General features: G+C 44.1%; 1 protein-coding gene across 4 annotated transcripts in view; it reads right to left on the reverse strand.

The window, feature by feature from the left end:
* ccdc85ca (coiled-coil domain containing 85C, a) overlaps positions 1-16,692 on the reverse strand; it is a 300,440-nt gene that overhangs the window by 42,133 nt on the left and 241,615 nt on the right. For all 4 annotated transcript variants that reach the window (XM_063043765.1, XM_063043780.1, XM_063043789.1 and 1 more), the window contains one exon: positions 9,761-9,874. In XM_063043765.1, coding sequence (XP_062899835.1) covers positions 9,761-9,874 — 114 coding nt within the window. The remainder of the gene's footprint in view (positions 1-9,760; positions 9,875-16,692) is intronic.

Raw genomic sequence — 16,692 nt, forward strand, 5'->3', positions numbered from 1 at the left:
CCTGAACCAGCGTGGATAACTTCACTCACCTCAACTCTCAACTGACTACACAGTCTATGGACTCACTGTCAAGGACCCTACAACTTATGTTCTCAGTATTATTTATTTACTTTTTTTTTCTTTTCACAGTTTATCTTCTTTTGCACATTGGTTGTTTGCCAGTCTCATTCGTATATATGCTTCATTGATTTTATTGTATTTCTCTGTTCCTCTGTGAATGCCCATAAGAGAATGAATCTCAGGGTAGTATATACATACGTACATTGATAATAAATTAGTTTAGAACTTTGTACTTGGAAGTTGATGTGTCACCTCATCAAATGCTCCTGTGTATTTAGTTATAGTACATCCACTGGGCCGCCCTTATCTATAGCTCTGGCTGCTTCTTCAAAGGACTCGAATGAGTTGATCAAACAGGAATTCCTCTCACAAACCATAATGACTTTGCCTGACTGTTTTGATTTTCAAGTGCCCTGCAATAACACCTCTCATAATAACTTCTAACATTTTCCCTGTGACAATGTTAGCCTAAACCAGAGGACATATGTTTGAGGTAAGCGGAGGAAAGTCCAAGGGGAGATGTCGGAGTTAAGTTGTTTACACACACAGAGTGGTATGTGCTTAAAACACACTGTAGTAGAGGTTGATACAATAGGGACACTTACAGACTCTTAGACAGGCAGATGAATGTACGAAAAATGAAAGGTTATGGGCTGTGTAGGAGGGAAGGGTTAGATGGATTTTAACTCTGATTCCCATTCCTGTTCCAACGTGTCAGTCCATGGACTCCTCTTGTGCCATGATGAAGCCACCCTCAGGGTGGAGGAGCAACACCTTATATTCTGTCTAGGCATCCTCCAACCTGATGGCATGAACATCAAATTCGCCTTCCAGTAAACAAGTTCCACTGCCTCCCTTCCTCTATTCCTCACTCTGACCTTTTACTTCTTCACACCTGCCTATTGCTTCCCCAGGGTCTCGTCCTCCTCCTTTTCCTCCTACGGTCCACTTTCCTCTCCTATTAGATTCCTTCTTCTCCAGCCCTTGACCTGTCCCACCCACCTGGCTTCACCTGTCACCTTCCAGCTAGCCTCCTTCCCCTCCCCCACCCCACCCATCTTTTTATTCTGGCAGTTCCCCCTTCCTCCTCAGTCATGATGAAGGGTTTACTCTTTCCCATAGATGCTGCCTGACCTACTTTCTGTTTCAGTCCCAATTGAATATAAGAGTTACAATTGCTATTTACAAACAAATGGCATCCTTCCCAATTCTTAGCAGTTTTGGAAAATAAAAACCAACAGATCAGCTGTGTAACTGTCCACATCATGTTTTTTTTTCACCCCCAAGTGGCATCACCTGAGTTCTGCTCAGCTGCTGAGGACTGGGGTGAAACATGGGACTTCTTTCCTTCTCTGAAGCATTATTTGCACTCACAGTTAGAATGATGACATGCCCAAGAGGATGTGAATCTATTATGACTTGGCAATCTTTGAGAGCCAGAAGAAATATTAAGTTTGAGGAAAAATAATCATCTAAACAACCCTCGCCTTTTGCCTCAACTGTCACAGCAGTACACAAAACCTGGCCCTTGAAGAACTTGAACACCATTGTGTCAGAGCAAGTTGGCAGAGAAGTGTTAAAGTGCTCAGTTACGCTGATGACTTCCAAGAGGACCTGGTCATGGTTTGGAGGCTTGCGTGCCTCAATGACCTGGAGAACTATGTTGGCTGGAGATAGGGCTTCATGCTTTATGGTCACTCATGCCAAGCAGGTCAAAGGGTAGAGGCCAGACTAAGAGAGGTCTACTTGTCCTCCAGGTTCGGGGGTTCATCTCAGGGCTACAACCCTGACTAGTAAAACAAAATTGTTATGGAAACCGCAATGAAGAATCCTTCCACATCTGAGTGTCCAAGGACAGAGAGATGGAGGACCTTCATTGCTACCCTCAACACCAGCAGGCATAATGGGCAGTAAGTAAGTCAAACTGGCACCCCAGGATAAATTTCCAAGCAGAGATTATCCAAACTATAAACAACAAACGATGTGCTGGAGGAAGTCAGTGACTTTATCAGCATCTTCATGAGTAAAGGAATCGTTGATGTTTCATGCTGATATTTTGCAGGACTCCTGTGTCTCCATTATCCAAATTATGATTTAATCCTTGAAGCCCAAGAGTTAAGTGGTGTCGTGATTGAAGTTTTCAGTAGTATGTTAAGAGGCATTGATTGCTGAGGAGACGGTGGGTGGAGAGCATAGTATGATCATCACAGTTGGTGTTGGTAAGGGGGCTTATTATTGCCACAAGTAACAAGATAAAATGTAAAACTTAGTTTTTCAAGCCATCCAAAATATTGAGGTAGGACAAGGGAAAAGCCATAAACAGTGCAGAAACATAAACAGGAGAAATTCTTTGGATGCTGGAAATTCAGATTAACACACACAAAATACTGGAGGAACTCAGCAGATCAGGCAGCATCCATGGAACTGAATAAAAATCAACTTTTTGGACCGAGACCCTTCTTCAGGACTGGAAAGAAAGGTGGAAGACGCCAGAATAAAAAGGTGGGGGGTGGGGAAGGAGGATAGATCGGAGGTGATAGGTGAAGCCAGGTGGGTAGGAGAGATAAAAGGCTGGAGAGGAAGGAGTCTGATTGGAGAGTGGACCATAGGAGAAAGGGAAGGAGGAGGAGGACGAGGTAAGAGGCCAGAGTGGGGAATAGCAGAAGAGGGGAGGATGGAGAAAATTTTTTTTACTGGAAGGATAAATCAATATTCATACCATCAGGGTGGAGACTACCCAGGTGAAATACAAGGTGTTGCTCCTTCACCCTGAGGGTGGCCTCCTCTTGGCAAAAGAAGAGGCCAGGGACTGGCATGTCATAATGGGAATGGGAATTCAATTTAAAATGTCTGGCCACCAGAAAGTTCCTCTTTAGGCAGATGAGAGGAGGTGCAGAATACACTGTTACAGTTTCAGAGAAAGAGGCAAAGAACATGTAGATAGCCAGGGACTTTTCCCCAGGCTACAAATGGCGAATATGAGGCTGCATTAATTTTAAGGTGATGGAGGAAAGCATAGGGAGATGTCAGGGGTAAGAATTTTAGACAATGTGGGTGCGTGAAATTTTCTGTCAGGGTGGTAGAGGCATTTCAGGAACAGTTAAATAGGAATATGGATGATAAAAAATGGAGGGCCATGTTGGAGGAATGGGTTAGGTTGATCTTAGAGTAGGCTGGCACAACATCATGGGCTGAAGGGCCTGTGCTGTACTGTAGTATTCTATTCTCTGTCTTCTAAAGTGTAGTGCATAGGTAGTGGGGTGGAGACACGTCTGTACCAAAGGAGATGTAAGTGCTCCGTCCCTCTGCTCACCTGCAGGTCACCCTTGGGCAAGGGGTAGCACCTGCTCAGCCCCCGATCAGGGTCACGTGAAGCTATGGGAGAAGGTGGTGGATAATCGTATGAACAGCTGGTGCATATCACAAGTCCTGGTTATGCCACCACTGAGGCCAGGCAGACAATCTCTGACGAGTATTGATAATGGCTGGAGTCACCTGTCTAAATTTTAAAGACACTACCCAGAAGAAGGCAATGACAAACCACTTCTGTAGAAAAATTTGCCTAGAACAATTATGGTCATGGAGGACCATGATCGTCTACATCATACAACACAGCACCTAATGATGATGATGAAAGTGTGGCGCAGGTAGATCAAAACGTGCAAGGGCATGACGAGGATGTTTTCAGACGTTTTTATCCTGTGTCTGCTCACAGGAGGGAGGACAGAGAGTATCTGGTGTGGAAAGGTTTTTCACCAAGCGGACCACAGCCTTGTCATAGGGTTTGGAGGCTCGCATGCCTCAATGAAGCAGAAAGCTATGTTGGCTGGATTCAGGGCCTTGTGCTTTGAGTCTTGGCAGGGTCACCCATGCCAAACAGGTCAAAGGGTAGAGGCCGGATTAAGAGTGGTCTACCAGTCCTCCAGGTTTAGGTGTTCAGTTCAGAGCTAATAACCGTAACTGGTCAAAAAAAATTGCAAGGGAAACAGCAAAGAATCCTTCCATATCTGCGTGCGATGGTAAACCAATGACAGAAAGAGATGGAGGACCTTCATTGTTGCCCTAAGCACCAACAGTGCAGCAGTAGGGAAGTAAGGAAGGGCTTTTGATGGCTGGTGCTCTGAATGTAGTGGGAAGTGTAGACTGAAGACTTCCAGCCTTTCAGAAAGTTAGGAAAAATTTAAACTGTGGAGTTTATGAATTTTAAATATGAGATGTTTTTTCGTTGGACGTTGTTATTCATGGTTGGTGGGTAAAACAAATGTACAAAGTGAATCACTAATTAACCATGATCTAATTGAATGGTGGAACAAGTTCAAGAGGTAAATGGCTTCATTGTCTTTCTACGTATCTGTTGGTCCCCTGTTTTACAGCAGGTCACTCTCAGTCTTCTACAGACTTAATGGATTCAAGGTCAGACATCCCACACATGGTCCAGATGCCCAAGAAGTGGGTCTCCATTAGTGCTAGATTAAGGTAGACTGGATTATAAACATGCTTTTCATCAACAAGGCAAACGCTCTACAAGAGTCAACCATACTGCTATACTGCAACCATAAAAGCAACCTATAATTATAAGTTTATTTATCCACAAGCCTTTGACTTGAGCCTTTGTTGAAACTTTCCTGGGACCAGCCTTTATTTGACAGTTCATGTCACACGAACACAAGACGTATTGGCATTGCGCATGAGTGATTTTCATTTTGTGCTGTGTGCTGGGTTGGGAAATTAGAGGGCTCAGGTTTTGTTACTGTGCCATTTGCTGTCAAATAGACAGACTCGGACATCTTCACAGTTTCAAACTGCCTGTCAGATTCGGTCCCAGCCCTGTCATAATAAATAGTGGCTGCACATGTAATTCTGACTAAAGAGCCAAGCAAGAAAGAAATCAATTTCAAATTTTTAATATAAGTTTTAATTCCAAACTGAATTCATGGAAAGAAATGATCCAAACATATAATGTACTCAGGATATAGTAGAATAGAGCATACTGTCTAGCATGGGCTACCAATACAGCTACAATTTTATTTTTTTTAAATTTCGATATAGATTGTGGTCTTCCGAGCCACTATGCCCAGCAACCCACCTATGTAACCCTAGCCTAATCACAGGATAATTTACAATGACCGATTAATCTACTAACTAGTATGTCTTTGGACTGAGGGAGGAAATTGGAGCACCGGAGGAAACCCACACACTTATGGGAAGAACATACAAACTTTCTTACAGAGAACACTCGAATTGAACTTGGAGCTCTTGCACCCTCGACTGTAACAGTGTAGGTTACCTCCTCTCCCAAGTATGATCCCACTTCTAATGGCACTGCTGGCTGGTGGAATTACTGTTAAGACTTGCCCAAAATAAGGTGCAGACTCAAATAAAGCAAGGACAAAAACCAACAAGTACAATCCCACAGGACCACAAACAAGAGACATGATGGGAAAATACTTTTTCTTAATCTCCTTCATTTGAGGAGGTGCAACAAGAAAGTTCAGATTCAGATTAATTTATTTATCTCACATGCATGGAAGCATACAGTGAAATATACAATGTGTGTATTGAGTGAAATGGGTCATTTGCATTAGCAACCAACACAATCTAAGGATGTGCTGAGGGCAGCCTGTAAGTGTCGCCACACATTCCAGCACCAATATACACAAACAACAACAACAACAGAACACAACAATTAACAAAACAACATCAGCAAAACAAGTCGCTTTCTCCCTCCCACCCACTCACACACAGACTTATCTCCAACCCCAGGACAGGCCTCTGCATGCTCAGCCTCCAGTGGACTTGCAGACTCGCAGACAACAGTTCTCCGACTTCTCCAGTGGACTCGGACTCTTAGACCCAGAGTTACAACCATTGGGCTTCAGCTTCTGGACTTCCAATCAATCGTTGGACTTCAGTCTTCGGTATCAAACCCAGAACTGGCCCATGACAGGATCCCAAACTCCAGGCCTTGAACTCTAGGCTCACCAACTTGTGTACCTAGGGAGTTACCAATCGTTGTGCTTCCTGCTCACACAAACATCTGATCCTGGGATTCACCAGCCTGGGGAAACTCACTGGTCCTCCTTCACAGATATCCTTTGTCACAGGTCCACGTTGCTGGTTTTGAGCACAGAGCAGTAGCTTGGACTCCAGGTGTCCACGTTGCTGGTCTTCAAACATGGGAGTGTAAAGCAGAAGCCCGGACTCTGGCCTGATCTCTAATTCCTCCATATCCCTGTCCATAAACCCTGATATGACTTCTAACTCCCCCAAAACCCTACCTGCAAACTTAAGAAATGGCTAAGTCTAAGCCACAACCTCGATGGAGACTGCAGCTTGGCGCCACCACATAGAGGAGACATCTTTTTTTAACCAGCTGAGGAATTGAATACAAGAAGAGCAGGACGGCTCTGCTAGAAATATGCTAACGGAGATTCACAGGGGTACCGCTAGATACTTCCCTGAAACCTGAGACACAGGTCGACAAAATGGCGGAGAAGGCACTGGGCATCAGTAAGAGCAAAGAGTACAAAAGTTGGGATGTCTTGTTACAACTGTACAGGACATTGGAGAGACCACACATAGAGTATTGTGTACCATTCTAGCCACAGAGCGATAGGCAGAATGTGGTTACATTGGAAAGGGTGCAGAGATAATTCGCAAGGATATTATCGGGGCTGGGGGGGCTTTAGTTATAAAGAGAGACTTGGTTAGGCTGGGGCTGTATCCAGACCAGTTCAAGAGCCTGGTGGTTGTTGGGTAATAACCTGGTGGTGTGGGAGCTAAGGCTCCTGCATCTCCTGCCCAATGGTAATAATGAGAAGAGAGCATGGCCTGGATGATGGATGCTGCTTTTATATCTAATACAGTAGGAAACTAAGAGCCCCAGTACGTATAAAAAACCCAGCATCACAATGCAGAAGAACAGGGAATTTATGTCCATTGTCCTGACCAATACCCATCCCTCAATCAACAGCACTATAGTAGAATAATTAGCCTTGCTTTGTAGGAGATTGCTATGAGTAACCTAGTTGCTGCGGTTGCCACGTTGCCATCATGACCTTTGGTTGTAAAACTGTGACTACAACCAGAGGTCATAGGCTAAGGGTGAGAGGTGAAAAGTTTAAGGGGAACATGAGGGGAAACTTCTTCACTCAGAGGGTGTGGAATGACGTGCCAGCACAAGTGGTGCACACGAGTTCTATTTCAACGTTTAAGAGAAGTTTTGATAGGTGTATGGATGGGCGGGGTAAGGAGGGTTATGGCCCCAGTGCAGGTCAATGGGAGTAGGCAGTTTAAAAGGTTCACCCTAGCTAGCTATGCCAAAGGTCCAGTTTCTGTGCTGTACTTTTCTATGACTCCATGCTTTGGAAATATGAAAAGCACGCAACTCTCTTTTACATAATGCAATCGCAATATTCCATGGCTCCTCTAAGAAGGGCTTTGGGACCTGATTTTTATCATTGCAATTGTAAAACTAAACTGATTTGCATGTTTCCCAGACAGATTTTTTTTTCCATTTCAACCCACCTAACGCAGCAAAAGTGAGTGGGTGGTTCTTGACCTACCTGCTCGAATTCATGAACTCCAAGAGTAATCGGAGGGTGAAATAGCTTTAGTTTTGTGCACGGGCTGCACTAGGGAGGTTTCTACACAAAGATGAATGGCAGGCTCCCACTCTGACTCCAATATAACTCAGCTACATGGCCCCCTGAGCCTTGCCCAGATTGCTGCTGCTTCAGTCCCGATCGCTGATGGAATTTATCACACCGCACGCTGCTGCCAATTACACAGAAAGCATTGCTTTTACCTCCACAAGAACCAGCCTGAGTGGCCTAATGTAGACAAATCACCTTGTGGTTATCATGGATTCACAGAGCCCTTCATCACTATTCCTGTCACTGTGGGCCACACTGGTCATTAGTGATGAGACTGTACACGTGCAAGTGCAATTAGGTGTGGAATAATGCCTGACATGATAGGATTACATATTTCTCATTGCAGTCGTGCGTAAAGGGCACAACTTACTGAGCCAGACCAGCAGAGGGACAATTGAAAACCTTGCCCTGCGAGCTCTGCTCCTCGAATTATCCGCTTGGCTGAAGAACTTTGCAGGAGAGTCATCGCTCTCACTGATTTTGCCCCTTTTGTGTTCCGTCAGCCGCAATAATCTTTTAATGCACTCACAATCTTTCCTGATTGTCTCCACGGGCATGTGACCAGAAGTGGTTTGAGTTAATCTGATGGTCTCTGCTGCTGTAACTGTTTCATCACTTTGCACTGATTTCAAATGAACTTCATGAAGTTTATGGCCGAGCTGACTCGATGGGCCAAATGGCCTAATTCTGCTCCAGTATCTTATAGTCTTATGGTCTAAGATTATGGCATGGGAGTAAGCCATTTGGCCTAGCTGATCCAAGCTCCAACATCATAATCCTCCTGTCAACATTACCTATGTCTTCTCTCCCCCAACACATTTCGCTGGCTTCCCACTCAGTGCATCCCAACTTTGGCTTCAGCACTTCAATGTAATCTAAACATTGTCTAGATAAAGAAGCTTCTCCTGAATTCCCCGCCTTACACACAGGCACAGCCTCTGGAGACAGACCCTCATGCATGGGGAAGTATATTTATTTCTTCTATCAAACTATTATTTAATCTCTGGACTGGTTCTCGATTCTGATTCTAATTCAATCATGATCACGCACAGTTGGCCACTAACACGGTGATCACGCTGCCTGTGTCAAAGGGCTTGAGTGATGTCACACACACACACACACACTCACTATTCAAGATGTCAAGGTGACCACCACCCACCCTGAGGGAATTTGAGCAGGACATTTGATGCAGTATTTGGATTTGTGTTTTGTACAGACCCAGGAGCTCGTCAAAATGTCCTGCTATGATTTCCTGCTACAAAGTAAATGGCAGGATACTTGGTAGTACAAAGTAAATGGCAGGATAATTGGTTGTGTGGAGGAGCAGAGGGATCTCGGGGTACATGTCCATAGATCCCTGAAAGTTGCCTCACAGGTGGATAGGGTAGTTAAGAAAGCTTATGGGGTGTTAGCTTTCATAAGTCGAGGGATAGAGTTTAAGAGTCGCAATGTAATGATGCAGCTCTATAAAACTCTGGTTAGGCCACACTTGGAGTATTGTGTCCAGTTCTGGTCACCTCACTATAGGAAGGATGTGGAAGCATTGGAAAGGATACAGAGGAGATTTACCAGGATGCTGCCTGGTTTAGAGAGTATGCATTATGATCAGAGATTAAGGGAGCTAGGGCTTTACTCTTTGGAGAGAAGGAGGATGAGAGGAGACATGATAGAGGTGTACAAGATAATAAGAGGAATAGATAGAGTGGATAGCCAGTGCCTCTTCCCCAGGGCACCACTGCTCAATACAAGAGGACGTGGCTTTAAGGTGAGGGGTGGGAAGTTCAAGGGGGATATTAGAGGAAGGTTTTTTACTCGGAGAGTGGTTGGTGCGTGGAATGCACTGCCTGAGTCAGTGGTGGAGGCAGATAAACTAGTGAAGTTTAAGAGACTACTAGACAGGTATATGGAGGAATTTAAGGTGGGGGCTTATATGGGAGGCAGGGTTTGAGGGTCAGCACAACATTGTGGGCCGAAGGGCCTGTACTGTGCTGTACTGTTCTATGTTCTATGATTTCAAAGACAAGGCGATCCTGTACTCTACTCACATTTTGTGTTGGCTCTTGAAACGGCGGCGGCAGCGGTGACGAATGTGGAGACTCGGACTTGTGCGGCGCAGGATACGCCTTACGGATGGCCTTCAGATCACTGGCACTTGACTGCTGCAGAGGGGAACACATTGCACATGGTTAAAGGAAAGACGTTTCCCCCTCCAATGATCCTAACAAATTTATGCAGATAAGCATTTTAACTTGTTCCATCACCGCCTAGTATGGAGGGGCTAACTGGAAAGAGCTGCAGAGACTTGTAAGCTCAGCTGGCTTCATCATGGGCACTAGCCTCCTCACCATCCTCACCATCCTTACCATCCTCACAAGGTGATGCCTTAGAAAAGCGGCATCCATCATTAAAGACTCCCACCACCTAGGACATGACCTCTTCTCAACACTACCATCAGAGAGGAGATACACAAGCCTGAAGACACACACTCAGTGTTTTCAGAACAGCGTCTTCCCCTTCGCCATCAGATTTCTGCACAGTCCATGAATCCACGAACACCACCCCACTACTTTCGCTCTTGTTTTGCACTACCTATTTTTAATGCATATATATATTTATTATTGTAATTTGTGTTATATTTTATGTACTGCAGCCACAAAGCAACACATTTCATGACACGTCAGCAATAATAAACCTGATTATTATTCTTATTCTGACAGTGTTGGTTATTTGGAGAGGTCTGAATTATGTAATGCCTTCCAAATCACACAATATTTGCAAAACGATATACAACTAATAAAGTGTTTTTGTAGCATATTCATTTTTATAATGCCTGACACTGAGCTTCTGGTGAATACCATCTGTATTAAGCCTATGTGCTTCAATATTGCGTGAAATTTGTCGAGAAATATTTGTAATTTATAATTTATGGTGCATGAAATTCTTTTCTATTTTCCTGTAAATGTCTGCAAGGAAATGAATCTCAAAGTAGTATACTATAATATATATGTATTTTGACAATAAATTTACTTCGAACTTTAAACTTCAGGCTTTTAATTTTTTTTGTAATTTATAGTAATTTTTATGACTTTGCACTGCACTGCTGCCACAAAATAGCAAATTTCATATCATATAAATCAGTGATAATAAATCTGACTCTAATTCTGAAAAGAAGAGTGGTATCTTTTAAAACCCTTAGACAGAAAAGAGATAGCACCTTCAGCAGTTCAGCATTCTCTCAGTAAGGCAATGACTGTAGTGGGATTCGAACCATCAACCTGCCAGCCCAGACGGAAGTAGTATTCTTCCAGCTGACACCAATTGTTCCTGTTTTATTTATTTCAATATTTGTTAATGGTCATTGAATATTCTGATCATGTCTTCAGGAGTCCTGACCTGGAGTACTTTCCAGGTCAGACATGTGCAAGGAAGCTGTATTAATGTAGAGTGTTATGTTTTGTGACTTCAAAACACTGAACTAATTCAAAGAAAGACATGGGAGTCTGAGATGCAGGTTTAACTTCCAGCTTACTTTAAGCGAGGTATGCACATATCACGTGGTAGCATGATGATGTATGCAATTCATGTATTTAGACCTTAAGACCATAAGATTTAGGGGCAGAATTAGGCCATTCGGACCATCAAGTCTGTTCCACCATTTCATCATGACTGATCCATTTTCTCTCTCAGCCCCAATCTCCTGCCTTCTCCCTGTATTCCTTCATGCCCTGACTAATCAAGAATCTATCAACCTCTGCCTTAAATATACCCAATGACTTGGCTTTCACAGCCACCTGTGGCAATGAATTCTACAGATTCACCACTCTCTGGCTAAAGAAATTCTTCCTCATCTCTGTTCTAAAAGGATGCCCCTCTATACTGAAACTGTGTCTGCTAGTCTTAGACTCCCCCACCATAGGAAACATCCTCCCAACATCCATCCTATCGAGGCCTTTCAACATTCAATAGGTTTCAATGAAGTCACCCCTCATTCTTCTGAATTCCAGTGAGTTCAGGCCCAGAGCCATCAAAAACTCTTATATGATACGCTTTTCAATCTTGGAATCATTTTTGTGAACCTCCTTTGAACCCTCTCCAATGTCAGCACATGCTTTCCTAGTTAAGGGGCCCAAAACTGCTCACAGTACTTACACGTATAACCTGAAATGAATTATTTAAACAAACAAATATGCTGAATCAAACTATATTATTTAAGATTACTCAGATATTATTGAAATATTAAATACACAACACAGAACTTTGAGCTGGTCAAGGGGAAGGGCCCAGATTCGCCCAGTTTAGAATGAACCAGCTTTGCAGTAGCATTTTGGTGAGCATCGTAGATTCCTTGTTGAGTTTATGCATAAGCATTTCCAAAGAACCGCACAGAGCGTTTCCTGTTCCCTCATAATGCCCATTAGATCAGTGTATCTTCTACATCAATAAAAGGGAATGTGAAGACTAAATTCGATACGATCATGTGCACACACTCACGCATAAACACTTGGTTACTCACAGGTACACACTTCCATATTGACACAGACTTTCTTTCAATCATATACATAAACAATCACACACACAAGTAACAGATTCACATACAACCAGCCAGACGTTCTCATACCAGCATGCACGTTCTCTCATTCACACAAAGACATTTGGACTCTGATACACTCTTCTTCAGACAATGCACCTGCATTGATACATAGAAAGTGTGACACGAACATATATCTATAGACATGTCCCCATCTCCCTCACTTGGTTCCATGTTCCACCTTCCTCTCTTTTCAATTCCATCATCGGCAACCGTTTATCACCTCCACCTATCACCTCACAGCCTCTGTCGCTATTTTCCTCCTTCCCTCCTCCATCTGCCTCTCACCTCTCCTCACCTAGATCCACCTATCACTTGCCAGCTCTTGATGCAGCACATTGCATTGTTTAGTACTAAATATAGATTTCTTAGAGGAACCATCAATTTAAAAAAGAGGGATTTGTTGTTCTGTTGGTCCATTAGAGAACTAGAATCTCTGCTTCTTTTGAGATTCTGATTACGAAGTTGTGGAACTTGGGATTTAAAGGTCTAACCTGTCAGATACTATCATCCCAAAGAACATGAACTGGGTGGTATCATTTCATAACAGCTCACTGAACTTTTAAACAAAGCTCTTCAGATGACACAAGAATGGCCCTGGATCAGCACCTTCAAGCAGCACTGCCCTGACATGGTACACAAGTGCAGCCCTTCACCTACATCACCTACAGTCACGTGGTGTCTGTGAATTCCACTGTGGGGTCCGAGTGCAGTACTAAAAGAAAGACGTGTTTTATACTGCATTTCATATACCTTTCTGGGAGTGCTAGAGAACTTGGCAGCCAATGAACAATGTTTATTGGACAGTTGCTGTTGGAGTCAACTCATCCTTGCCTACCTGCCCCTCAAGTCCTCTTTAATTTTTTCTCACCTTAAATCTGTGCATTCTAGTTTTACACTTTCATGCCCTTGGGAAAAGACTGCGACCATTCACCCTATCTAGGTCTCCCATGATTTTATAAACCTCTATAACGGGAGTTCCCAATCTGAGGTCCACGGACCCCGCAGTTAATGGTAAGCCTCCATGGCATAAAAAGATTGGGAACCCCTGCTTTTTTCACTTCTCATCCCTCTATCTTCCAGGGGAAAAAAGCTCCAGCCTATGATGCAGCTCTATAAAACTCTGGTTAAGCCACACTTGGAGTACTGTGTCCAGTTCTGGTCGCCTCACTATAGGAAGGATGTGGAAGCATTGGAAAGGGTACAGAGGAAATTTACTAGGATGCTGCCTGGTTTAGAGAGTATGCATTATGATCAGAGATTAAGGGAGCTAGGGCTTTACTCTCTGGAAAGAAGGAGGATGAGAGGAGACATAATAGAGGTATACAAGATACTAAGAGGAATAGATAGAGTGGACAGCCCGCACCTCTTCCCCAGGGCACCACTGCTCAATACAAGAGGACATGGCTTTAAGGTAAGGGGTGGGAAGTTCAAGGGGGATATTAGAGGAAGGTTTTTCACTCAAGAGAGTGGTTGGTGCGTGGAATGCACTGCCTGAGTCAGTGGTGGAGTCAGATACACTAGTGAAGTTTAAGAGACTACTGGACAGGTATATGGAGGAATTTAAGGTGGGGTGTTATATGGGAGGCAGGGTTTAAGGGTCGGCACAACATTGTGGGCTGAAGGGCCTGTACTGTGCTGTACTATTCTATGTTCTATGCTCTATCCAGGATTTCTTCATAACTCAGGCATTCCAATCCTGCTAAAATCCTTGCGTGATGTTTTCTGTACTCTTTCCCTGTAAATGGCTCATGATTAATAACTTTTGCTTCCCCTTCCAACGGCTGGGTGAGCAGAACAGAACTGCACACAATACTCCAAGTGCAGTCTCACCAAGTCCAAGTTCATTGTCCTCTGACTGTACAAATAAACAATCAAACAGAACAACATTCCACTGGACCATGGGGCAGCCAGAAAACATAAATCACACACAGCACATAAACCAAAATATTACCATGAAGAGTTCATAGAATATAATTCAAAATGCATGTGAAGTCTGCAGAACAAGTAAACAGTAAACAGTACAGTAAACGATGTCTTGGTGACGAGACCTTGGAGGAGGCAGGGTATTCATCAGTCTCACAGCTTGGGGAAAGAAGCTGTGACCCAGTCTGGCAGTCCTAGTGCTGATGCTCCTGTACCTCCTTCCAGAAGGTAGAGGATCAAAGAAACAGTGTGATGGGAGGTAGGGATCCTCACAGTGCTTTGGGCCCTTCACCTGCAATGGCTCCTGGTAAAATGTTACAAATAGGAGGGATAACCCGGTCATCCTCTCAGTCTTATAACTATCCTTTGTAGGGTACTGAGGTCCAATGCCTTGCAGTTTCCAGACCACACAGTGATGCAGCCTGACAGGGCACTGTCGATGATGCTCCTGCAGAAAGTTGTTAGAATGGGGGCAGGGAGCCTTATAGGCCACACTCACAACACGCTGGAGGAACTCAGCAGGTCGGGCAGCGTCCGTGGAAACGATCAGTCAACGTTTTGGGCCGGAACCCTTTGTCAGGACTGAAGGGGGAAGCGGCAGAGGCCCTATAAAGAAGGTAGGGGGAGGGTGGGAAGGAGAAGGCTGGTAGGTTCCAGGTGAAAAACCAGCAAGGGGAAAGATAAAGGAGTGGGGGAAGGGAGGCGGGGAGGGGATAGGCAGGAAAAGTGAAGAAGGAATAGGGGAAAGCACAATGGGTAGTAGAAGGAGGTGGAACCATGAGGGAGGTGATAGGCAGCTGGGGGAGGGGGCAGAGTGAAACTGGGATAGAGGAAGGGAGGGGGAGGGAATTATCAGAAGTTGGAGAATTCAATGTTCATACCAAGGGACTGGAGACTACCTAGACGATATATAAGGTGTTGCTCCTCCAACCTGAGTTTAGCCTCATCATGGCAGTAGAGGAGGCCATGTATGGACATATCCGAATGGGAATGGGAAGCAGAGCTGAAGTGGGTGGCAACCGGGAGATCCTGTCTGTTGTGGCGGACGGAGCAGAGGCCTCCATCTCCTCAGGAAGTGTAGGTGCTGCGGCGCCTTCTTGACTAGTGAGGAGGTGTTGTGAGCTCATCCATTATGTGCAAACCAAGGAACTCTGTGCTCTTCACTCTCTCCACATTGATGTACAATGGAGAGTGGTCGACCTGTGCCTTCCTGAAGTCCACAATCATCTCTCATTGAGACTCAGGATGTTGTGATTGCACCACTTGACGAGCCTCTCTACCTCCTCTCTATAGGCCGACTCATTATCAGTGAGCTTGATGATGCAGTGGAAACCGTGAGCAGTTTCTAACACCTACGGGTGAACATCACACACAACCGTTCATGGTCCCAGAACACATCTAGACAGTCAAGAATGCTCACCAATACCTCTACATTCTGAAGGAGTCTGAAGAGATCTGGACTTTGCATATCTATAGCTACATCATTCTACAGAATCACAGTAGAGAGCATCTCAACAAGCTACATCACTGCTTGGTATGGAAACTGCACTGCAGTGGACTCTACAACAGGTTGTCAAAACTGCCCAATGCCTCACAGGCATCATCCTACTTGCCATCAGACAGATATGTACAGTCAGGTGCTGGAAAAAGGCCAGTAACATCATCCATCCTGCCCATCAGGGAGGAGGCTACATAGCATCCACGCCAGGACCACCAGACTAAAAACCAGTTACTTTCCCTGAGCAGTGAGGCTGATCAACACCCCCACCCACTAACTCCACCACTATTTTGTTATTTCCCGTCAGTCACTTTATGGACATACAATCAATCTATGTATATAAACTATCTTACGTGTTTATATTTATTGTGTGCTTTTTATAATTGTTATTGTGTTCTTTATCTTTTGTGGGTTTTTTGTGTTGCATCAGATCCGGAGTAACAATTATTTTGTTCTCCGTACACTTGTGTACAGAAAATGACATTAAACAATTTTGAAGCAGCACTGAGGTGTCAAGCTGAGATTTCCACAGTCGAGTTTTTGAAGAACTTAAATCCGAAGCCTCCTGATTCAGAGTTTTATGGATTAGTCACAGATGAAGCAAATATAAACAGGCATAACCAGCCAGAAGAGGGGAAGTGAAGCTACTGAGGCATTCAAAGTGTAAATGCCATTGATAATGTCTACACTCACTCAACCATCTTGGCATTTTGGATTCACGTAGCTGTTAGATTGGTTTAGAATGACAGATTTCTTTCCCTGAAGAAGAATAGAAAACCAGGTGAGTTTTTACAATAATCTGGAGGTTTCAAAGTTCAAAGTAAATTCCATTATCAAAGTACATATATGTCACCATATACCACCCTGAGATTCTTTTTCCTGTGGGCATACTCAGCAAATCTGTAGAATGGTAACTGTAACAGGATCACTGAAAGATCAACCAGAGTGATGGAAATGTAAATAGA

This window comes from Mobula hypostoma, chromosome 1, assembly GCF_963921235.1.
Source record: "Mobula hypostoma chromosome 1, sMobHyp1.1, whole genome shotgun sequence".
Lineage (NCBI taxonomy): Eukaryota > Metazoa > Chordata > Chondrichthyes > Myliobatiformes > Myliobatidae > Mobula > Mobula hypostoma.